Source organism: Bos grunniens, chromosome 1 (assembly GCF_055505025.1).
Source record: "Bos grunniens cultivar Pamir isolate PY7600 chromosome 1, Bosgru_T2T1.0, whole genome shotgun sequence".
Lineage (NCBI taxonomy): Eukaryota > Metazoa > Chordata > Mammalia > Artiodactyla > Bovidae > Bos > Bos grunniens.
Window position 1 is genome coordinate 29151952 of NC_141165.1, and position 25637 is coordinate 29177588.

The 25637-nt window shown below is 45.5% G+C and overlaps 1 protein-coding gene and 1 long non-coding RNA gene across 3 annotated transcripts in view; one reads left to right on the forward strand and one right to left on the reverse strand.

Annotated features, from left to right (window-relative positions):
- The window catches only part of CLSTN2 (calsyntenin 2), a 729802-nt gene extending 704383 nt beyond the window's left edge, over positions 1-25419 (forward strand). Inside the window, exons 11-17 of one of the 2 annotated variants that reach the window (XM_086316698.1) lie at positions 8908-9056; positions 13396-13619; positions 18068-18238; positions 18729-18874; positions 19002-19125; positions 20382-20566; positions 22840-25419. In XM_086316698.1, the coding sequence (XP_086172824.1) occupies positions 8908-9056; positions 13396-13619; positions 18068-18238; positions 18729-18874; positions 19002-19125; positions 20382-20566; positions 22840-23037 (1197 nt within the window). In that variant the 3' untranslated portion in view covers positions 23038-25419. The remainder of the gene's footprint in view (positions 1-8907; positions 9057-13395; positions 13620-18067; positions 18239-18728; positions 18875-19001; positions 19126-20381; positions 20567-22839) is intronic. The other variant, XM_086316709.1, reaches the window with a different exon arrangement.
- On the reverse strand, positions 15883-18734 carry LOC147379201 (uncharacterized). Its single transcript, XR_015132541.1, has 3 exons — positions 18281-18734; positions 17054-17172; positions 15883-16604 (listed from the first exon to the last, which is right to left on the reverse strand). It is a non-coding gene; the product is annotated as an uncharacterized LOC147379201 (long non-coding RNA).
- Positions 25420-25637: the final 218 nt, after the last annotated feature.

A 25637-nucleotide genomic window follows, 5' to 3' on the forward strand; every position in this document is an offset into this window, starting at 1 on the left:
AGGTCATTGGGTCCTCCATTATTAAGTTGAAGCCCAGATTGGGCTCCAGGCAATGTCTCCCATCAGAGAGAATACTAGCAGATTTACGATTTTTGTCATCCATACACGATATAACTAAAGTGATCCCAGGGAATCCCAGCTACATTTTGAGAAAAGCTCCTCCTGAGGGGGCAGGATATGGCTGACTGTCCTCATCAAGCCCCTCAGCCCCAATGGGCAGGGATAGCTCTGGCCTCACCTGGATCAGGGAGCACGTGCCAGCCTCAGGCCTCAGGGTCCTGAGCAAATAGAGGGGTAAACATCATCACAGCCTGTGCTCTATCATAGCATATCCCAGTGGAAGCAGGCAGTCCCTTGGCCTCTTCTCTGGGAGTCAGGGTGGCCCTCGAGCCCTAAGAAGTTTTCCCAAGGAGGCAGTGACCAGAGCAGAGGTTTTCCACTGCTTCCCATCTGTCCCCACTCAGCATTGTCCATGGAGCTGCCCTGCCTTTCTGTCCCTAGCCAGAGCCCAAGGAGTCACACCTCCAGCAGAGGAGCCTCCTGTTTACGTTCTTAGTGGCCAACTGCTTGTGAGGCTGTGATTCAGGCTGGCCTTGAAGGAACCAGTGGTCTGGGTACATTATGCTTCTCTTTCTGTAGCAGTCACTTCAGCAGACATTCCACAGACAACCAGAGAACAGTTCTGGGCAGAGTAGAGGGAAACAGAAGTGAATGGTCCAAGCTTACTGTCTTTAGGAAACTCAGTGGTCCAAGCAGATACCTGTAATTTACAAGCACCAACATTTACTGAGGGTCTCTCAGGTGCCAGGCACTGTTCTAAAAGCTTTATGGATTTAACTCCCTTAAGCCCCAGGTAACCCTATGATAAAAAGAATTATACCATGAATATTCCCATTTTGCACCTGAGGAATGGAGGCATGGAAGAGAAAGTTTCCAAGGATCTCGGAGTAAGTAAAGAGAGAGTCAGAATGTGAACCCAGACAGCTCTGCTCCAGAGCTTCAGAACCTGGGGCATGGGCAGTGAGGGAAGGCTCCTTGGAGGAATTCGACTCCTCAGGCAAATTCGGTCTCAGCACATTGTTAAGGATGAGTAAGAACCAACCAGGAAAAAGGGAGGGAGTGGTGAGGGAGAGGGCAGGGAGGTCATTCTAGGTGGAAGGTCAGTGTTACAAGTACCAAAGTTGCAGGAAGAAAGCTAGAAAGAGACCAGAGAGGTGGGCAGAGGCCACATCATGGGGCCTTATTCAGTTCAGTTCAGTTCAGTTCAGTCACTCAGTTATGTCCGACTCTTTGCGACTCCATGAATCGCAGCACTCCAGGCCTCCCTGTCCATCACCAACTCCTGGAGTTCACTCAGACTCACGTCCTTCGAGTCAGTGATGCCATCCAACCATCTCATCCTCTGTCATCCCCTTCTCCTCCTGCCCCCAATCCCTCCCAGCATCAGAGTCTTTTCCAATGAGTCAACTCTTCGCATGAGGTAGCCAAAGTACTGGAGTTTCAGCTTTAGCACCATTCCTTCCAAAGAAATCCCAGAGCTGATCTCCTTCAGAATGGACTGGTTGGATCTCCTTGCAGTCCAAGGGACTCTCAAGAGTCTTCTCCAACACCACACTTCAAAAGCATCAATTCTTCAGCGCTCAGCTTTCTTCACAGTCCAACTCTCACACCCATACATGACCACAGGAAAAACCATAGCCTTGACTAGATGGACCTTTGCTGGCAAAATAATGTCTCTGCTTTTCAATATGCTATCTAGGTTGGTCGTCATTTTTCTTCCAAGGAGTAAGCGTCTTTTAAAGTGGTATTTCTTTTTTTGGCAACAAGCAGTTATTGAAGGGCTCCATCCATGCAAGGGAACATGGTCTGGACAGGTGTGAGGTTCAGAATGCTCACCCTGGGACCTGGGTCAGTGGGAGATGATGGGAGGATTACATGGACAATGTAAAGAATGTCTTTCCAGTACACTGTTTAACATACATGAAAACACACACTCAGGTGCCCTGGGTACACAGCTAATCACCTGTCATCAAAGGAAACTCACAAGACCACATGAATTGCAAAGGCCAGCTTTCCACTGGTCAGTTTCTTGGCAGCTGGCCCAGGCAAGGCCCTCGTGGCACATTTCAGACGGGTATTCTCACAGGCAGAGCCTGGGGTTTGATCCTTGATCCCCTGTGTGTACTGTTCTCTCAGTGTTTGGTCAAGCCAGTGATGCAGGAATCTGTCCTCCAGTAGATCCTGAATCTGTCCCGTCTCTGATTCTGGATTTGCTCCCTGCCTCTGGGTGGATCTTTTCTGCTCTGGACCATCCCCTGGGGCTACAGTCAGGACTCCAAGCACTGCAGAACCAATCAACCAAAGATGCTGCACTTAAAAACCACACATCCTCAGAAATATGAATTAAGAACCATAGCAATTCCTACCTAGTGATCATAGCCTGTGAAAGAGGAAGCGCTAAATTCAGTGGCACTCATAGCTGTGAGGGGTGGAGAAGGCTAATCTGACATTTTAGGATACCACCTGCTCAGAACCAGCCACTGCAAATGATCCTGTTCCATCCTCGGGATGCAGCAGGCAAGAACTAGATCACGTATGAAAAGTTAATGATAACACACGACTTACGGTGCACCCACTGGGGGCTATTTTAGGTTCATTATCCCTACTTCTCACAACAAATTAAGTATTATGACCCATTTCAGATATAAGGAGATTGGGGCTCAGGGACTCGTCCAAAATAAGTCTAGGCTCTTTCCTCCACACAGCTCAGATTAGAAGATATTCTTGAAAATGATTAAAATTGCTTCCTACCTGCATTCCCTCTTTTATCCCTCATTTTGTTTTTGAATAATGACTAGTGTTTTCTCTGGGCTTCCCTGGTGGCTCAGGGATAAAGAATCTGCCTGCAATGCAGGAGACAGCAGGAGACTCAGGTCCAAGCCCTGGGTTGGGAAGATCCCCTGGAGAAGGGCATGACAACCCACTCCAGTATTCTTGCCTGGAAATTCCCATGGACACAGGAGCCTGGCAGGCTATGGTCCATGGGATCGCAAAGAGTGTCAGACATGACTGAAGCGACTGAGCACACTGCACAGTTTTTCTCTACTGTCTCCCAGCCTCCTCCTTCCTCTCAGGCTAGTCCAAAAAAGCCAGAGCCTCCCACGAACTAAGGAAATACCTTGATCACTCACATGGACCCAGGCGGGTTCCTCTTCTCACTTGTTTTCCTCTGGAAAATGTGCATTTCTGGATATTTCACCAGCTTGTCTGGAGTGAGTAAATGGCCAAGAGGGGTGCTGTTATGTATCCATACAAGACACAGTGGAATCCTCAGATTCCTGAGGAAAATCTGCTTTTGATTTTCATAGCCTCATCCCTGCCAATTTGTCATCTCTAGTGTGGAAGTGTGGGAAAGAAGAAGAACTTTGGGACAAAACATTTCTAGATTCAAAGCACAGTATGGATATTTCTGAGCAGGGTGACCTTGGGCAAGGTACTTTAATCCTTTAAACCCCAATTCCCTCATGTGTAAAATGTTCTTAATATCATTGTGTAGCAATGTAAGAATTGAAAAATACATATATTTTATATATCCTTACATATATTTATATATCAGATATAGCAAAGATATCCATATAGATGAGGTATAGATACAAATCTCCCCTAGAAAACCTGATAAATAGGCTCTGAACAAATCAGTTCCCTTCTCCTGCTGGGTTGACCTTGCAGTTGGCATTGCTGCTGCCCCAGCTTCTTTTGAAAAATAAGTCTGGGTGATATTTGCAACAGAATAGCCTCTATTGTGGTGAATCGTCCTCTGGCCCAGCACAGAAAAGCTGGCAGGTGCCCAACGGAAAGGGTAACATGCCCAGAGTGCCATGGCCAGTCTGTTCCCCAAGAACAGCCCAGGGCTTTAGGCAGGGACTTAACTGATGTCCCAGCCTGACCCTCTAGGACAGCTGACAGTTCTGCAAAGGCCATTTGTCTAATCACTCTTTGGTTCAAAAGAAGAATCCACTGGCTACAGACCAGCTTTCCAGGCTGAGTGAGTGCTGATTCCCAAGAAGCCATCCCCTGCCCCTGTGGCAATGCCAGTGCCATTCTGTCTCCTGTAGTGCCAGCCTGACCTTTAGTCATGCCACAAAAGACAACACAAGCATACAAACAAAACCTACTCTAGAGGAAGATTTAATTGATCTTGTAAGAAAATGAGTTGGTGGCTAGGCCAGCACCCACCTTATGCCCTGTGACAGTCTCTGGGATGCTCTGGAAGCCAGAATTGTGTATGCACTAGAGATCCAACACATTCCCTAACTCCTCTCTCAAGGAGGCTGCAGTGGGAATGCCTTCTGCTGATGCTGATGCCATGGGTTGCTGCCAGTCCATTCCTCTGGAAGCACTGCTTGATTTTCCTATGCAGCCCTCAAGCAAGGCTCAGAAATCAGCCTTTTCTGCAGGGGACATCATCTTGTCTCATGCTTATCATGTACTGGACCTTGTGGTGATGCTGAAAAAGTCAGCCGACCCTGCCCTGGAGGTGCTTGCAATCTTCTGGGAGAGGAGACAGACAGCAAAAGCACCAGAAGACTTCTATAGCAGGGATTGTAGAGATGAGGGCAGGGGAAAACATAGAGACTTAAGTAGTATATTTAGAAGAATGATCTTGAATCTGCTCAGATCAGAAGTGGATAATTTGTAAAATACTGATAACTACTGATGATTCACCAGTGTGTGGCATCTCCATAGCTGAGCACTCTAAGCTAGTGAGTCAGCCCCAGCAAGAGAGAAGCCAGCCGGGGGCCCACTGTAGCATCACCCAGAGGTTGTGCATATGCCCAGAGGCTCCCACATCCAACACTGGGAACAGTCCTTGGGACCACATGTCACAGCTCAGAGAGACTCTGCTCAGGGCTTTGAGGATGGGAGAAAACTGGATCATAGGGAACGATGAACAGTGAGGGCAATGGTACCAGCATAGGCAAAGCCTCAGTTACAGTATTAAGAGTTATGATAAAAGCTATTATAGAATGAGTACCTTTTTTTAAGTGCTAGATACTTTATATACATTATCTTACTTAAGCTCCAGACAGGTAGGTATTAATATCCCCATTATTTTCAATGAAGAAATGAAGTCCAGAAAGGGGAAGTGAACAGTCCCAAGCTGTATTCTGTAGCTCGTTCTGGACCTGGGGTACAAAGTTTACACAGCCCCTGACCTTTCAAAAGTACCACATAGCCTTGGGGATGTGACTCATGCCTGGGAGGGAAGGGTTGAATTCTTCCCATGGATCAAACAATTGCAATAGCAAATGACTTCAAAACTCTATCACTTAGTGCTTAAAAGTTTATTTTTCTCCCACACTAAGTCAGGGAAATGAGGTAGGCTTTCTACCTAGAACACCAGAGTTGAGAAAGAAAACAGCTGGGGCATCCAGCAGGGCTCTTCACTACCTCAGCCCAGAGTACCTGACCAGTCACATGACCCACCAGCAGGTGGCTTGAGGCAGCTGAGAAGTACAGCCTCCAGGAAGGAAAGGAGAACACGGTTTGGGAAGCACTGATGATGATTTGCACCAAGGCTTGACTGAAAAGACAAGTGACTGGAAAAAAGTCCTTTTGGGGAGTAAAAAGAAATGATACTGAGTAAAATATGGGTTGGAAGACCATTCACTCATTCATCTAACAGGGACTTCTGGGCATTCAGGATGAAGTTCTGAGATTCAGGGATAAGAGTCACAGCTCCCGTCCTCAGTGAGCTCATGGTCACTGCACTATAATTATACTACCATTTCACGTGAGCTTCCCAAGTGGCTCAGTAGTAAAGAATCCTCCTGACAATGCAGGAGTCACAGGGTCAATCCTTGGATCAGGAAGCTCCCCTGGAGAAGGAAATGGCAATGCACTCCAGTATTCTTACCTGGGAAATCCCATGGACAGAGGAGCCTGGTGGGCTACAGTCCATGGGGTCCCCAAAGAGTCAGACACAACTTAAACAACAACAAACCATTTCATAGGCACTATAGGAACCCAGTGGGGACATAAGTGGGGGAAGCCAGGGAGGCCTTAAGGAGAACGTAACAATGAAACACTAGCATGATACTTGAAAGAGACAGTGATTGAGCGTCTGTTGGCTGAGGCCACCATGTGCGTTGTGTGTGCTCACTTGTGTCCGACTGCAACCCCATGGTCTGTAGCCCACCAGGCTCCCCTGACCATGGAATTTTCCAGGCAAGAATACTGGAGTGGGTTGCCATATGCAATGGCTCCACAGTGCTCATAAGACATCCACATCCTAGAGGGGTCCAGACAGAGAATGAGAAACTCTTGTGAAGACATCCAGGTCATATCAGGGAAAAGCTGAAATAGATGTTTCCCTTAAACCCTTCAGAATATACTGAATCTACTTCATGGAAAGAGCAATGCAAAATAAAACTACACTAAGATAGTATTTATCACCTATCAGATTGGCACAAATCCTAAAGTTTGACAGCATGCTCTTTTGTTGAGGTTTTGAGAAAAGAGCATTCTCATACACCGTGAGAGGGAGGGTATAGTGATATAATCCCTAGCAAAGGGAAATTTGGCAACATTGTTAAAATTTAAAGTGCATATACCCTTTGACCTAGCAATTTCACTCAGGGATTTTTTCTCCAGATATATTTACACACTTAAAAAGTGTTATATATAAAAGATTATTCATTATGGCATTATTAGTAGGAGATTGGAAACAACCCAAATGTTCATATTAGAAGACTGCTTAGATAATTTATTTAATATTAAATAATATTATACAACTTGAAAAAAAAAGACAAGACCTCCAAGACACAAGCTAAGTGAAAAAGCAAAGTACAGGATAGCATGTAACAAGCTATCTTTGGTGGAAGAAAGAAAAAAAATGGGAATCTATATTCACTGATTACACATTCATTAAATGCTTAAATATAACTGTCAGGACAGGCTATGTTATGCTGCAGTAACAAATGACTTTAAAATTTCAATATATAGAAATTTTTTAAATTGTACACACTTCATGCCCACTAAAAATTAGCTGCAGTCTTATCCATACCCCCCTCACTGTGAGACCCAGGCTGTTAGACCATTGGGGAACCTTGCAGTTTTCGTGGCAGAGGGAAAGGGACATGGGACCATGAATTAACTGGCTGTTAAATCTTCTACCGAGGTTGTGAACCAAATAATACATTGGCCCACTCTCTGTTAGCCAAGCAAGTCACATGACCACTATTGAGTGCAACAGGACAAAAATGTATATCCTGTAGAAGGGTACCATAAGTTATGTGATTAAACCTGTTGACAGGCTTGTATAAGCCTTTCACTGCTGCTGCTGCTGCTAAGTCACTTTAGTCGTGTCTGACTCTGTGTGACCCCATAGACGGCAGCCCACCAGGCTCCTCGGCCCTGGGATTCTCCAGGCAAGCACACTGGAGTGGGTTGCCATTTCCTTCTCTTAGGAGGAGAAATAACTGATTATGAATAATAATGCAATTTGTACTAAGAAATTAATGGAACAGTGATCACCTGTGGGATGGGGTTGGGGAAATTAGTTTCACAGGAGATAGAAATAAGATGGACAATTTCACTTAGTGCACACACACACACACACACACACTGTTGTTGTTGTCTAGTTGCTCAGTCATGTCTGACTCTTTGCGATCCCAAGGACTGTAGTCTTCCAGTCTTCTCTGTCCATGGGATTTTCCAGAAAGAATACTGGAGTAGGTTGCCATTTCCTTCTCCAAAGGATCTTCCTAACCCAGGATCAAACCCATGTCTCCAGCATTGACAGGCAAGTTCTTCAACACTGAACTACCAGGGAAGCCATATATATATATATATATACATACACACACATATTCATATATATATACATATATATTCATATATATTTGAACCATGTGGATATGTTATCTATTCAAAAATATAAATAATTGTTGGCAAGTAGCTACATTAAAATATAGCCATGTCTCTCTCTCCTATGACACGAGTACTGGATACAAAATCTGAATCCACAGATAAGTCCCTGGCATATTACTGATAGCAGTTCCTAATAGTTATTACTCAGAAGTGTGTCAAGGTCAGTAACTCAGATTAGTACAAAAGCAGTTCTCCACGCTTCATTCAGAAATAAAGTAACTGCGGAAGATGGAATAATGCCATGGAAGAGACAGAAGTTTGGATTGAATTTATCTGGTTTGAGAACCCAAGTGACTCAGTGGGTAGCATCATAGCCCCTTGACCTTCACTGAATATGAGATACTAGGGACCCCAAATGGGATGGATAGGCAGGTGACAGGTATGTAAATATCAAGTGATTAAAAGTCCTGGGAAACCAAAGTTTAGCACCAAGAAGGCAAGATCAAGAATCAGATCTAAGACAGAGAGAAGGCCATTAACTTAAAAATGAACTTTATGATTGGAAGCTGAAAAGATGGGACATGGGGTGAGGAAGTGGAGTGCAGGGTGAATGGAGGAGCAGTTCAAGGTCAAAGTCAAAACAGCAAAAGGAGCTGAAGTCCCTGGTTTCCAGGCTGTCAGCTGAAGGGGTGGGCAGTCCAGGAGCTGAAAGTTTCTGAGAAGGACCTCATAGTAGCCTCGAGCATGAGCCCACTAAAGGCTGGACCACAGGAGCATGATGACTAAAAAGGATTTATCCTGTGGCTCAGGGTAGTATTACCAGGAGTTTATAATCTCAGGCAATCTTACAGAGGACAGTCCCAAAGTCCACCAGGGGAGAGTAGAGATTGAGGGATTAAAAGTCACTGTGCACACAGCTGCTGCACTTCCACAAGCTCTGGAGATGCCTCAGTGGCCTTTGTATGGAGATGGAGGGTCTCCGTGGAACTGTGAACATGCCTGACTATTCTCTCCTGTGATACCCCTGTCTTCCAGTATCATTTCAACCCCTCGCAGTCCGTCCTGGTAATGGAAGGTGATGACATCGGGAATATCAACCGTGCCCTCCAGAAGGTCTCCTACATCAACTCCAGGCAGTTCCCAACTGCGGGTGTGCGGCGCCTGAAAGTCTCTTCCAAAGTCCAGTGAGTAGATGCTAGGCAGCCTGGGGCCCAGCCAAGGCATCAAGGATAGTCCCTGGGATATTCTCTTGCAAAATAGGATTCACCTCTCTTCAGCTGCTGGCAGCTTCTCTGCTGTCCCTTTGAGGCCACCCCAGTGGATTTGTGTTCTCCTTTTGTTTTTTTTTAAGTGAAATATAATTGATGTAAAATATTATGTTACTTTCAGGTGTACTGCATAGTGATCTGACATTTGCACACATTATGAAACGATAACCATGATAAATCTGGTAACCATATGTCACTATAGAAAGTTATTACAGTGCTATTGAGCATATTCCTTATGCTGTATGTCACATCCCTGTGGATATTTTATCACTGGAGGTGCGTACCTCTTAACTTCCTTCACCTATTTCACCCCAACCCCAACCCCCACCCTCCTGGCCACCACCTCTTTGTTCTCTGTATCTATGAGTCTGGTTTGGTTTGGTTTTTTAGATTCCACATGTAAGTGAAATCCTACCGTCTTTCTCTGTCTGACTTATGTCACTTAACATAACATCCTCTATTCATATTGTTGCAAACTGTAAGATTTTATTCTTTCTTATGACTTAGTAATATTCCATTGTGTATATATATATATAATTTATTAGTGCTATAGTATTAATATATCTCTTAGATATATACTATATATATATATGATAAATATGTCTAATTATATTTTAAATATATATACTATATATATATACACAAATATGTATTTACCATAAATATATAAATCCACATCTTCTTTATCCATCTGTCCTTGGAGTGTTAGACTGCTTCCATGTCGTAGTTAATGTGTGTAAATAATGCTGCAGCGAGCATTAGTGTGCATATATCTTACCAAATTGGCACTGTTCAGGAAAATACTCAGAAATGAAATTGCTGGATTATACAGCAAGTCTGTTTAGTTTTTATGAGGACCCTCCATACTTTACCATAGCGGCAGCACCAATTTGCATTTCCACCAGTAGTGCATAGAGGCTTCCTTTTCTCTGCATCCTCGCCAACACTTATTATTTACTTTATTTTTGATATTAGCCATTCTGATGGGGTGAGGTGGTACCTAGTGGTTTTGATTCACATTTCCCTGCTGACTACTGATATTGAACATCTCTTCATGTGTCTGTCAGCCATCTGTAAATCTTTGCAAAAATGTCTGCTCGGGTCCTCTGCCCATCTTTCAGTTGGGTTATCTGTTTTTTGCTGTAGAGTTGTGAGTTTCTTGCCTATTTTGGATCTTAACCCCTTACTATATAGTGTATGTGCTCAGTCGTGTCTGACTCTTTGTGACCCCATGGACTACAACCCACCAGGCTCCTATGTCCATGGAATTTTCCAGACAGGAATACTGGAGTGGGTTGCCATCTTCTATTCCAGAGGATCTTCCCAACCCAGGGATCAAACCCACATCTCCTGTGTCTCCTGCATTGGGAGGCGGATTCTTTACCACTGTACCACCTGAGAAGTCCTCTTTACTATATACATCATTTGCAAATATCTTCTCCCATTCGTTAGGCTGCCTTTTTATATTGTTGAGAGTTTCCTTCACTGTGCAAAAGCTTTTTAGTTGGATATAGTCCCATGTGTTTATTTTTGCTTTTGTTTCCATTGCCTGACGAGACAGATCCAAAATAATATTGCTGAGACTAATGTCAAAGAGCATACTTTCTGTGTTTGCTTCTAGGAGTTTTATGGTTTCGGGTCTTACTCATTCTGAGTTTATTTTTGTGTATGATGTGAGAAAGTAGTCCAGTTTGTTTCTTTTGCATGTAGCTGTCCAGTTTTTCCAACATCTATTGAAGCTGTCTTTTCCTCATTTTATATTTTTGCCTCCTTTGTCATTTATTAATTGACCATCTCTGCATGAGCTCAGTTCTGAGCTCTCTATTCTATTGCATTGATCTACATGTCTTTCTTTGTGCCAGTACCATACCTGTTTGGATCACTCTAGATTGGCAGCATGGTCTGAAGTCAGGGAGTGACTTCAGTGACCTTCAGCTTTGTTCCTCTTTGTCAAGACTGTTTTGGCTTTTTGAGATCTTTTAAGGTTTTATACAAATTTTAGAATTTTTTGTTCTAGTTTGGTTAAAAAAAAATACCCTTGGCGTTGTGATAGAGATTGCATTGACTCTGTAGATTGACTTGGATGGCCAATTTAATAGTATTAATTCTTCCAATCCATGAACATGCCATACATAACTTTCCATTTGTTTGTAACATCTTTAATTTCTTTCATCAGTGTTTTGTAGTTTCTGAGTACAGACATTCTACCTTCTTAATTAGATTTATCCCTAGGTATTTTATTCTTTCTGATGCAAATGTAAATGGTTTTCTTTTCCTTTTTCTGATAGATCGTTGTTAGTATATAGAAATGCAATAGATTTCTGCATATTAATTTTGTATCCTGCAACTTACTGAATTCATTTATTAGTTCTCATAGATTTTGGTAGCATCTTTAGGATTTTTCTATGTATAGTATCATGCTTCACAAGTGTTTATTAATTGAATTAAATTAAACAACCTAGCCTTGATAGAGTTGCTAAATACAATAAGTATGCAAGAGAAAGAGAAGGCATAGTTCTTGTCCCCAGGGATCAGAGTTAAATTAAGGAGATAAGACTATCACTGTGACATTTAGATAACACCTTTACTAGTCTATCAAATTGTTTCTCAGCCAAACATCTGCCTGGGAGGGCCGCTAGGAAAGGGATCCCAGAAAAACTCCTGAGAAGCATAAAGGGAGTCACCTGGCACCTGGAGCCATTAGGAGGACCCAGAAAGACAGCAAGAAGGGTGGGAAAGATGGGTCTGCTGCCTACCATGTTGCTGGGGCCTGGGACAGATGCCAAAACAGAGCTCACAGATGGCAAATACATCCAACAGTTCTAGTGATGGAGAAAGTGCTCCCACCTCCACCCTAAAGGCCACCCCTGGAGGCTACGATAGGGAACAGGTAGCTGACCTCCAGGTCAGCCCTACACTGTAGTGAAGAAGAGACCAGACTGCTGGTCTCCAGCTCTAGGACCAGGCTTCCATAAACTGGCAAGGGGAGTGGCTGCTGGTGCCACAAAGGCCAAAAAAATAAAAAGTGGGAGCAAGAGCCCACCACCATGGCCACACCCAGCCCGCCCTGGAGAAAAAGATGGAGTGGCTTAGCCTATCCTGCCCCCAGGAACCTTGCCAAAGGATGTAAGCTGATGGCTCCCACCAGCTGGAGTCCACCATCACTCCCAGAGCATCCATCTAGACCCTAGGGTTCTCCATGTAGCCTGGGTCTTGGTCGCAAGGAGCAGCAAAGTATGCCAGTGACACACATCCCTGAGGTCTGACGAGAGTGTTAGTCTGTCAGCATTTACTGAGCTCCAACCACGATGCAGGCTCTTGAGTGGCTTCCTATCTACATGTCACCTGCATTTAAGCCTTACTACTATAAGGTAATTATTGTCCCATTGTATAGATAAAGAGACTGAGGTTCACAGGAGTCGTGCTCCCTGCCCAGATCCTCCAAGCCCAGAAGTGGCAGAGTCGGGTGTGGACCTTTGCCTGTCTCACTTCCCAGGCTTTGTTCTTGTTGTCACACCACCATGGCCCCCAGACATTTTTGTGACAGTGCATCAGGGCAAAGGAGTGTGGTTACAATAGCAGTCTACTGGTACATCTGGAACAGGCACACACGTGTGTGATATCCTCATAGAGAGAGAACACATATATGCTCCAGCAGATAGGGGAGACTAGCCCTGGGGTCTCACCTAGTAAGATGGCTGTAACTAACCAGCGAGACAACTTGTTTACTAAATCCTTATGCACAGAGTGAGCAGTTGCTGTCTAATTAATGTTGCTGTTGATTACTTTGTTAAAGGATAATTAAAGGTCACTTAGTGGTTACTTGTTGCTAGGTATAGAAAATTCCCATTTCTCCTAGAAGTCAATCTTTTTTTATGTCCCTAGATTGCTAGTAGTTTTGACTATATGTGTTCATGTTCAGTCATGTCTGACTCTTTGTGACCCTGTGGACTGTAGCCCACCAGACTCCACTGTCCATGGGATTTCCCAGGCAAGAATACTGGAGTGGGTTGCCATTTCCTACTGCAGGAGATCTTTCTGACCCAGGGATTGAACCCTGTCTCCTATATCTCTTGCACCGCAGGCGGATTCTTTACCACTTGAGCCAATAATGTAACTTTAAATTTGAATGTCTGCTGACATCATCAGAGGCTCTCAAGCAGTCAGGATGTCTCATTGAGGACTAGAGGTGGCTGCAGGTATCTTGTCCATATTGGATGATGGATGGTTTCAGCAATGACTGCTGTTTCCCCAGGTGCTTTGGAGAAGATGTGTGTATCAGCATCCCCGACATAGATGCCTACGTGATGGTGCTGCAGGCGGTCGAGCCCCAGATCACCCTCCATGGCACAGACCGCTTCTGGAGACCCGCCGCCCAGTTTGAAAGTGCCAGAGGGGTGATCCTCTTCCCTGACATCAAGATTGTGAGCACCTTCACCAAAGCTGAGGCTCCCAGTGACTTGAAGACCACAGGTACAGGTGCATACACTGGGTCGAGGGATGGTAGACCTTAAATTCTCACATAAAGTATGTTTCTTGTTAAATCACACTTCAGGACAACAGTGTTGTTCACCATAGTGGGGCAATCTATAACAGAACAAAAAGTCCTGGAGATAATGCAGATACATAACAGAGGGGAGTGAATGCCTTAGCAAATTGTGGTACCCCCACCTAAGAGGTGATGCCATGGCATCACTGGGTCAATGGACATGAGTTTGAACAAACTCAGGGAGATGGTGAAACACAAACATGGATTGGTGTGCTACAGTCCATGGGGTCACAAAGAGTCGACACACCTTAGCGACTGAACTGCAACAACATATAAGAGGTATGATGCCAGAGGGGAGGCACTTATGCCAAACTGTAAGTTTAAAAAAAAAAAAAAAAAAAGCAAGAAGTGAATTAGAGAGTATCTACACACATACTGATCACAACTATGTCAAGAAAAAAAAAAAAAACACAGAAAAATGCCCAGAAGGAAACACACTTAGTGCTAACAGTCTCTGAAAAGCAGAATGAGAGCTCATTTGTTTCTACTGTTCACTTTTCTACAACTGCAAAATGTTCTGTAGTAGGCATGTATCATTCTGGTGATCAGAAGAAAAGCTAAAGAAGCTTTAGCTGCATCTTAATATATACATTGGCAACCCACTCCAATGTTCTTGCCTGGAGAATCCCAGGGACAGGGGGGCCTGGTGGGCTGCCATCTCTGGGGTCGCACAGAGTTGGACACGACTGAAGTGACTTAGCAGCAGCAAACATGTCCTTCAGTAATATCACACTCAACTCTCAGGGAACTTTGCAATTGTTCTTTCCAGTGGTTTTATGGTTGGGAGGGCTGTTCAGTAAACATAATTTGAATTACCTGCTAGGAAGAAACACTACATTGATCTGAAATCTATAGTGTATTCAGCTGGTAGGGGAAGAAAGATGGAAAGATAAAGAAAGAAGGCAGGAGACCTCTGGGGCCAGAGCTACGGGAAGAATATGTTTGAGAACCATCTTTGCCTCCTCCTCCAAATGAATATTTTTGACTCTCCATTTCTGCCTCCAAAAGCAGCTGCTAATGATGTGCTAGTGCCAGTGGGGCTGAGACCCTGAAGGACTGCTTCTATAATAATCCTAATTACCCACTGCCTTAATCCACGCTGGTCCCTAGGAATGGGATGCCTGGCAAGGCTGTCCTTCTATGCTCACAAAAATAGATGGTATTGGGCCAACTGTCCAGGCAGAACCATCTTCCAGTTACACTCCAAGGTGAATTGGGTCATGTGATCTTCCCTCTGGTCCTCATTTGTGGCTGAAATCAGACAGAAAAAGAGAGACTCTGATTGCACGAGCTGCAGGCCATAGCTAAGAGTATCTGAATTCTCGAGGCCTGACATCAGCATACAGGTAGTCCAGCGACAAGCAATTATATGGGTCCATGTGTCACCTTCTGTTTATGAGAAGTGCATGCAAACCATGTAGCCAAGTGCCTGAGAGCTATTATTAGTACTTTTAAATTTTTACTGTTATGGTTGTAAGAATAATCATTATTGTGGGTGCAGTAAACAAGCAGGCTAATGGCACTTCCACCAGTGACCCTCTCCACCATCCTTCTTCTGCCCCCATGGATTCACTTACTGTGCTGTTTCAGTACCACCGACACACACACCCCTCTCTACCCCAACACCTCTGTGTTAGTTTACACATCTGCTCATGGTCTGTCCTCAGCCTGGAAGGTCCTTCTCTGTCCTATTCCCTATTATCACTGAAAAAAACAGTCTACCTTCAATGTCTCCTCCAGAGGGCAGCCCCCAACCACTGGGTCAGCCCCCAGCCTGACCCCAGACTATACACCCCCAACCACTCTGTATGCCCCCCCAACCACTAAGGCTCCCTCTCACACACATTGGCAGGCCCATGGTTGGTGATTATCTATTTACTAATAACCAGACAAGGAGCTCCTCCAGGACCAACCATGGCTGATTTTCCAATAAGTTCCTCAGCCCAGAACAGTCCCTTTAGGGCAGTGGGAAGCAGGGAAACTGCCAATGGAACATTTAGCCCATTATGCAAGCACGAGAGAAAAAGAAGATTGTGGGGTCAACACACCTCTGCCTAGAGGGAGCAATCAGTCAACCACGTAGGGTCCTAGGAGCAAAGATGACCCAACCTGACCTCAGAAGAGAAGAATATGGCTCCAGAGAAACCCCAGAAACCATATGCCATTTGAAAGAGAGATATACATGCACCATTATTAATAATAGACCTTGTTAAGTGTTTATTAATGTGATTTTAGATTTTGCCAACAATACACAAAGCCATTGACATTAGCAAGCCTTTTAAAATTAAGCATATGGAATTATTTATTAATAACACATATCCAGTGAGAATAAAAAATATTTTGGGTATTCCTTAAAAATTAAACAAAATAAAATAATTATTTCAAAATAGCTCTCTCATCTTTTGTGAATCCTTTTAAAATTTCTGTTTTCATAAATGTTTAATCATGCACAAAATAAAACAGTCTGCTTAATGATTAAATATACTTATTTAAATGATCTCAGCTCACAAAATTTTTAATAAAGGCCTGCAACATCAAAAACATTTGAAGAGCAACAGCCCAGAGGCTGAGACTTTCGCAAAGTATGAAATCAGAAAGTCATGGTTGGGGACTTCCCTGGTAGGGCTTCCCAGGTGGTAAAGAACTAGCCAATGCAGGAGACATAAAAGACATGGGTTCCCTGGGTCAGGAAGATCCCCTGGAGAAGGACATGGCAACCCACTCCAGTATTCTTGCCTGGAGAATCTCACGGACGGAGGAGCCTGGAGGGCTATGGTCCATAGGGTCACAAAGAGTCAGAAATGACTGAAGCGACTTAGCACGCATGCACTAGTGGTCCAGTGGTTAAGATTTGCCTTCCAATGCAGGGGGTGCAGGTTTGTTCTCTGGTCAGGAAGCTAAAATTCTGCATACCTCTTAGCCAAAAAAAAAAAAAAAAAAAAAAACACATAAAACAGAGCAATATTGTAACAACTTCAATAAAGACTTTAAAAATGATCCACATCAAAAAAATCTTTAAAAAATAAGAAGGTCATGGTTGCCATCCCAGCTCCTCCCCAGCTGTCTGTGTAACCCCAGGCAATCTAGCCCAGTTCATGGACTGTCTATTCCCCACTCAGGGAAATGGGGATAATAATGGTACCTCCTCTAGTGCCTGTCAGGATTTCCTCTGCACTGTGCCTAGCATAAAGCAAAGACTCCACAAACACCAATCACTTTTATTTTAAAGCAGGAGTTTAATTTAGGACTACCAAGCTGTCTAGCATTCAAGTACTCAGACATCCTCTGGGAAACTTGGGTGTCATAATATCAGTCAAGGACAGCTAAGCTGACCAGTAGCTTGCCAACTAACCAATTTACTTACTTAATTATATCAACAGTGCACCTCCACTTGAGCAATGTGTCATAATGCAGCTGTCTGTCAGCCTCTGGGTCAGATACTGAGGAGTCAGTCATGCAAAGGGCTTCAGAGAAAATCAGAGTCTATTGGGAACAACAGAGACATACGCCATAACCACGTGGGGAAAGCTGTGAGAGCCTCTTGGAGGGGCACTCACCTCTGGTCCCAAAGGAGACCAGTTCTTCTTGAGCATCTACTCTGTGCCAGACACCATTTTCATTTTTTTCTTTCCTTTTTTCTTTTTCAAATTATAAAAGTATGATAATACATTTACAGGAGACTTGGAAAATACAGAACAAAGTTACATATAGTTCCACTATTTGTTGTTCACTCACTCAGTTGTGTCCAACTCTTTGTGACTGCAGCTCCACTATATATTACAATTACTTTTTAAGTAGATAAGATTTTTAGTTGGAGTTTCAAAATAAACTCTCAAAAATTAATAGAATGAATAGAAAAGTAGAGGTGATGTAGTAGACCTGAAAAGCACTATGAACCAACTCAACATACTTAAGATTTATACAACTTTCACACAACGGCAGGATACAAATTCTATTCAAGTTCCCATAGACTATAAACTCAGAGACACAGAACATATTAAACAAGGTGCAAATTTTCATAGTTTAAAGGTACTGAAATCATACAGAGCCAGACACTGTTTTCCATCCTCTCAATGCCCTCGCCCTCTTTGTGGATGAGGAAATCAACAGGTAAACTAGACAGGTTCTCAGGAGCAGTGCTAGTACTCAGATTCACATCTTCTGACTGCAGTATTCACGCTCTTCACACAAATTCATGCTGCCCAGCCTCAAGGGCCGCCTGGACATCCATCCGAGCAGAGATGGTGACCTGGGGGGACTTACAGCCTCTGCTCCTGACCCAGCCTGAAACTGGGGTACAGACATGGAGGAGGGGGTGTGTGGGAGCCAATATCTGTGCTGTCCTCATGCCCATGTTTCTCATTGTCTCTTCCCACAGCCCCCAAATCAGCAGTTTTAGAAGAAATGCTTCACAACTTAGATTTCTGTGACATTTTAGTGCTGGGAGGGGACTTGGACCCCAGACAGGAGTGCTTGGAGCTCAACCACAGTGAGCTCCACCAGCGACACCTGGATGCCACCAACTCCACAGCAGGTTACTCCATCTACGGTAAGGTGGTGCTCAATCCTGGACCCAGTGGTCCCCTCTCACCTCCAGGGAGTTGAGTGCAATGGGAGCTCCATCACCTATGGAGGAGGTCAGGAGGGAACACTTGAGCTCAAAGCGTGGACTTCTAGCCCCTCTATGGACAAGCTTCTCCAGCCTCCTCTGGTCCTGGCTTCCATTCCATTCCTGAGGAAGTCTTCTGTAGAAACTAGGCGAAAGCCTGCTCTTATCATATTTGATCTCAGCAAGTATTACAGCAGCATTTGGCAGATTGAGGTCAAACGTTCCAGTGAGAGCCAGTCTACATGGAAAATCTGTGCTTCAGCTTAATTGGTTCCTGGGACGTCTGCTTTCGCACATTGTCTGCCCCTAAATACCCCCAGCTCTTACCCTGGCCGAATTCAGGGGAGACCCACGCTCTCTGTAGGCACAGTCTGTCTCCACAGCATCTCCTCTTCTGCGTTCTTATGACAGGTGTGGTCTCTTGGCACAGGTGTGGGCTCCATGAGCCGCTATGAGCAGGTGCTGCGTCACATCCGTTACCGCAACTGGCGTCCGGCTGCCCTGGAGTCCCGGCACTTCAGGATCAAGTGCTCAGAACTCAACGGGCGCTACACCAGCAATGAGTTCAACCTGGAGGTGAGTGAGTCCTGCAGTGATGAGGGAAGCCCAGCTCACCCGTTCACTCCCTCATGTATTCAGGAAACTGCCAACACTGGTCCACCGGCCACTCCCCGTCAGAGCACCTTCTCCCTGCTCTTCCCAGGTCAGCGTCCTCCATGAGGTCAGAGTACCGGACAGTGAGCACGTCAACCACCTTATTGCGCAGCCACCATTCCTCCAGTCCGTCCACCACCCGGAGTCCCAGACTAGCATCCAGCACAGTTCAGGTGGGTCACCTGGGGGGAGGGACCTCAGGAGGCCAGGTGGTCATTGCAACTCAACAATTAGGGTGCAGCAGCCAGAACTGAAGGGGGCACCCGGCTATGGAGAAGCTATGAGACTGGCTCTGAGCTGCTCACAGCCTTGGGAGGGAGCTGGTCAAGTATACAGGGAGTTACAGGCAGTGTAGGATAAAAGATGTTCGCACACAGGGCTGGGGTAAAATTTAGCATCTTTTTAGGCCCAACTCAAAGCTATGCTACGTGGCACTTTCCCTGAACACCTCATGTATGCTCACACACACGACTGCACCATATTGAAAAGGCTCCTACCCTTCCTTCTGTTCCAGCACTTACAATATTGTCTTCCTGTCTGGTGGGCACTTCTCTCTGTCCTGATTGAACTCCACAGTTTCTGGCTCTCAGGGCAGCTGCCCTGTACTTTGATGGAAAAAGAAAGAGATAAAAGAGAGTGTGCATTTATTAAGCACCTGCTGTGTGCCTCTGTGGAAATTCACACAGATTATTTCATTTACGTCTCAAAACTACCCATGGGATAGGAATGATTAAGTATATGTATATATAATCCTATATATAGGATTATAGTTGCTTTACAATGTTGTGTTAGTTTCTACTCTACAGAAAAGTGAATCACCTATACGTAGGTGATTTTTGGATTTTCTTCCCATTTGGATCACCACAGCATTGAGCAGAGTTCCCTGTGCTATACAGTTGGTTCTCATTAGTTATCTACTTTATACATAGTACCAAATTACAGCATTGTTTACAATAATCAGGGCACGGAAACAACCTACCCGTCCATCAGCAGAGGAGTGGATAAAGATGTGGCATACATACATGCAATGGAGTATTACTCAGCCATAAAGAGGAACAAAACTGGGTCATTTGTAGAGCTGTGGCTGGACCTAGGATGTCCTACAGAGTAAAGTAAGTCAGAAAGATAAAAACAAATATGGTATATTAAAGCATTATGTGGAATCTGAAAAAATTGGTATAGATGATCTTATTTACAAAGCAGAAATAGAGACATAGATGCAGGCAATAAACATATGATTAAGTCTATTACATTATCGATAGATGACAAAAGAGAAGCCCAGAGAGACTAAGGTGCTGACCCAGAGTCCTCCAGCTGAGGTACGTGTAGGCAGATTTTAAGCTACACGTGAATGTTTCAATCATGTTGCATCCCGAGAGTAAGCTAGTCCTTTGCTCACTATGCCATGTGAATTCCTTCCTCGTTCCAGTGGTCCCAAGCATTGCCACAGTGGTCATCATCATCTCCGTGTGCATGCTAGTGTTTGTCGTGGCCATGGGCGTGTACCGGGTCCGGATCGCCCACCAGCACTTCATCCAAGAGACTGAGGCTGCCAAGGAAGCAGAGATGGACTGGGACGATTCTGCACTCACTATCACGGTCAACCCCATGGAGGTGATCCTCAGGCAGGGACTGGGAGCTTGAAGCGGGATGTCTCTCCTCCACTGGGTTCCATCCATTCTGTGCCAGAAGCCCTGTCCAGCTAGCCTAATCCCACTCATCCTTCCCTTCTCTGGGCTCCTCCAGCCCTCTCAACTTGAATGGTCCACACTTTGCCACCCACTGCATGTACTGCTCAAAAACCTGTGAACTGCTCTCAGCCAACAAACAGAACCAGACATTTCTTAAGCCAAGCAGCAAAGTGGTGTCTGTCCCTGGCCTCTCCCATAGTCTTTAACTCAGAGCTGACTCATACTCAGGGACTCAGGATTGAATTTTTATTAGCTACCAGTATAAATTAGGTGGCTATGCTCCATCTGCCTGCAAAGCTCACTTAGAGGCTCAGAGTAGGTAAATACAAAAACACAATGCTAACAGCTGCCATTTATTGAGCACCCATCATGCCAGAACTGTCCTGGGTCCTCAGTGCACACGTCACCTCATTTAATCTTCCCAGCAACCTGCGATGTAGGAGTCCCAATTCTCATTTACCAATGTGGGACCAACTCAGGGAGGCAAAGTAAAGTGTTCAGGCTCCCATAACTGGTAATGTCAGCACCAGTATTCAACTCACCACTGCCTGATTCTAAAGTTCTTATTGTCCTAATTGGCCATCAGCTCCCCAAATCTACACGAGTGTCCAGTGCTCCTGATCTGGGCATATGAATACCAACAAAAGCCACTTCCATTGTGCCCTTTGGTCTGCCCATGGGTGCTGGGTGGAGGGAAAGGCTGGAGCAGGAAAGCAAGGTGGCCACTGGCCATCGAGGTGCCACTGAGAAATGAAGTGTCCTAGCCTGTCCCCAGTTTCCCTCCCACCTGGCTTCACGCTTCAGTTTCAGAGCCAGCGTGCTGATGAAGCTTCCATCAGGTGCTGAGGTGTAATGCTAAGTGCATCAGTGTGGGCCCCCAGCATTTCCACCCTCATAGAACTGAGCCTCGGGTGTGGGATGCAATGCAAGATCATTATGCCTGAAGCAGTCTGATTACCTGACCAAAGTGTGCTTGCCAAGGGCTAACCTGGCAGTCAGTGAAGCAGGAGTAGGGCAAGCCTTTGGGGCTGGAGTGTCCAGGGAAGACTTCTTGGAGCCTAAGAGAGACCTTGAAGAATGGGTAGGATTTAGGGGGAGGTAAAGGTAGAAGAGAAAACACTGCAGAAAAGGGATGAAGACAGGCATGGGTGCGTGTCTTTTATGGCTAGTTTATCAACTCAAAGGATAAATCCAGATATCAAATTTTACTGGAATCACCAAAAAGCTCAGGGGAGGGGATAAGACTGGAAAAGAGTGGAGTGGAGTTTAGGACACAAGTCAGGTGACGAAGGGCAGGCAAGGAAAATGAGGACCGTGAACTTTGCCTTCTGGAAGGAGTATTTTTGAGGGGCAGCACACCTGTATCTTGGCTTAGAAGACCTTCTGCTCCCAGAGATATTATTTTCCCACCTGGAAAAGGGATACAAACTTAAATGTCATTCTCTCACTGAGAAGCAAGTCACTAAAGACTTGGAAAGTTCCATGTAAATAGGTTCCAGAAATGCCAGAAAACAAACCTTAACCCAGGACTTCCCTGGTGGTCCAGTGGTTAAGACCCCACCTTCCAATGCACAGGGGTGCAGATTTGATCCCTGGTCAAGGAACCAGGGTCCCACATGCTGTGGGGTTCTGCCCAAAATGTAAGTGTGTTAGTGTTAGTCACTCAGTCATGTCTGACTCATTGCGACCCCATGGACTGTAGCCTACCAGGCTCATCTGTCTGTGGAATTCTCCAGACAAGAATACTAGAGTAGGTTCCCTTCTCCAGGGGATCTTCCTGACCCAGGGATCAAATCCAGGTCTCCCACACTGTAGGCAGATTCTTTGCCATCTGAGCCACCAGAGAAGTCCACCAAAAATTTAAAACAAAACAAGACAACAAGGACTAAACCTTAGCCCAAAAGGTTCACTGGATGATGGATGGGATGAACTTAAATGCACAGTACCTAAAACACAACAATTTACCTTAAGTCTGGGTCTTGGAATTCACCATTTCTTGTCTTTTCCTTAGTCCTCCGACTGGTCTTTCTCCAGAGGACTTCCCTTCCAAAGTCCATCTCCTGGCCCAAGGGTTTAGCATTAAGGGAAGTTCCAAGGGGCCCTAATTATCTCCTTAATGGAGAGAGAGACTTAAGCGCCAACACGGCTTCTGTCTGATCCATGATGAGCATTTCCCTTCTCTCTCCTGACATCCAGAAACACGGAGCCCCAGGGCGTGGGGAAGAGGAGACCGAGGAAGAGGAGGAGGAGGAAGCGGAGGAAGACAGCTCCAGCAGCAGCGAGTCCGAGGGCAGCGAAGAGGAGGAGGAGGAAGGGGCGGGCAGGGGCAGACACGGGCAGAGTGGAGCCAGGCAAGCCCAGCTGGAGTGGGACGACTCCACCCTCCCCTACTAGTTCCCCGGGGCCACGCCCACCCACCTGTCCGTTTTGTAAGCCCTGCCCCGATGTACACCCCAGCCTATCACATGTCGCCTCTGATTTCCATGATGGTCCCGGCAGGCCTTCCCCAACATTCTGGAACCCATGTTTTACGCCTTGGGCACAGCTCGTGTCCCAGTCCTGGGGCAGTTTCCAGAAGCCCAGCGTCATCCTCAGTGGGGATTTCAGGGTGAACTTTTTCCTGTGGCCCCCACTTCTCTGGCCCTGGGCTCACCCAGCATTCTGTTAACCAAATCTGTGGGTTCTTTCTGTTTGCTCCTCCCTGTAGGGGAGATCAGCCTTTATGTTGCTCCCCAACTGGGGCTCCGCGTCCCCAGGGCTCTTAGGTTCCAACCCACTGTGCGAGCACGGACTCCATGTTCTCTCCAAACAGTCTGGCAGGTTCTCCTCACCTGACTCTCTAGGCTGCTTCCTACAGGCAGGGTGGTCAGACTACACACGGGAGGTCTAAGTCCTCTGCACATCAAAGGAACATCCTTACCCAGGTGGAATTAAGTTTGCAGGACAGGTTGGCTTGGGCTCCCCTCAGCCCCACACACATCCACTCTCTCATTTTGGAGAGCCTTTTCCTTTGTTCTTCTTGAGGCCATAGAAGCTTATATGAAAAGTCCAAAACCAAGACTAGGTCCTTGGCCACAGCAGGGCCTGGTTCCCGCCAAAGTGCTCTGAGAACCTGCCTTGCTGGCAGCCACTGAGACCTGCAGGGCTGCCTTACTGGCAGCTCCCACCACAGGACACCATGGAGGCCAGAAAGCATTCCACACAGCTACTGCCCCCGGCAGCAACTGAGACAAGCCTACAGCTGGGGAGCAGAAAGAAGGGCTGAGGAGATGGTACGACTGGGCTGCATGGTGGACACAGAGCTGGGTGACGAGGGTGGCTGGGCCCTCCCAGGCCAGAAGGTGGCCCGGAAGTGGACAAGGCTCTCACCGTCTAGTCTTAGGGTCCCTCATCCCCTAGTTCACAGTTCTGCCTCTTGAGAAGATACATTCCTCTTGGATGTATTGGAACAAGCATGGACTGCTTTGAGTCTAAAACAAGAGTTTGGAGATTAAACTGCTAGGAATTAGAAGCATGTTTGCCGTAATAACAGCTTCTTTTTTCTTCTCAAAAAGGGAGCAGTGCTTTAGGTGGATGGCAGATATATCCAAAAACCTAGTTTCTTTCTTTCTGCTTTTTTTAAATAAGAAAATCTTTTCCATCTCCATCTTAACGTGGACACATTTGGAGGAGAGTTGTTGCTATAGTAACTGGTCTGTGATCTTTTGTGGCCAAGAAGATAGCAGGCAAGAACTAGAGCTGTTACAGGACTTCCACAAGGCTCTGCGAATGTCTTTGTTTCAAATGTCTTGGGCTTTTTTGTCCTTAGTATGTATGATCTATCGCCGAACTCTCCCCACACCCATCCCCCAACCATCTCATATTGGCTTGGCACAGCAATAGAGCTGGTCCACAGGCACAGGGCATTCAGGATCAAAAGAAAGTTCAGAATCTATTCACTCTACTTGCTGTGTTACCAACTCAGAGAGAACTTATGAAGGGGGACCACCATCAGTGTCCTTTAGTGACAGGTCTTTCTGATTCGAGGAAACCTTCTGATTTGAGGGAACCACCTTAGGCGGCTTTTTCCATCACCTAGAGTGATTTTTGCATCTCTTCTCTCCTTCAAGCCTCCAAGTATCCCATGAGGTAGAGGGGACATCTATTATTAGACCCATTTTCATGTTGAGTAAACTGAGCTTCAGAGATTCAGCATCTTGCTCAGAGTTTTTCTGATGCATCAACTAGATGGGACTCCCCACCATCCACTCCTTGCCTAGGGCCTGCCACTCTGATTCTACTTATTTGTGTTCATGAACTAAGAGGCATTGCTGGGAATCTGCTGTGTGCTAAGCGCTCTACCAGCAGCTGTGGGAAAGGAAGAAAGCAGACAATAAACCCCACCTCCCCTTAGAGGACTTGATAGCTGCAGAGGAGAAATAGGCATAGAAATCACGTAAGAGACAAATGCAGAGGGAGAGGGAGAAGTCGCAGAAAGAAGAGGGACTCATTCGCAAACTCAACCCATGCTCTCATTTTTCCCTTCTTAGAAGCACCGGCAGAAGTTTGGGGTTTTCTATTCATTGAATGGAAATAGACGCTTCTGTGAATTTCCCCAATAGCCTTTTTCTATCAGGCTGGGTCTATGCATCTACTAGAAGAAAATCTCGGGTTTTTACTCCTTACAATCCCCTTAGTTAAATAAAGAGATCCTTTAATTGGGCCTTCAGGAGCTAACAGAATTCTTGCAAAATTATAACAGTAAAATGAATACTCTATGGATATGTTTAAAGTCAATTCCTTTGGAATTGGATTTTTGTTTAAAATATTTAATTCTGGTGTTCAGGAGGTGCTTGCTTCTGCTGGGTCTTTCGGTTTGGCTGGGGTGGGGAAGGTGGTCCCCATGCCCTCCACTGCCTCCAATGGCTACCTCACTTATTTATGGCTGAGTGAGCTGTTTGGGGCACATGAAACCATTATACGTTTGGGGGCTTTGGGAGGGATGGGAGCAGGTG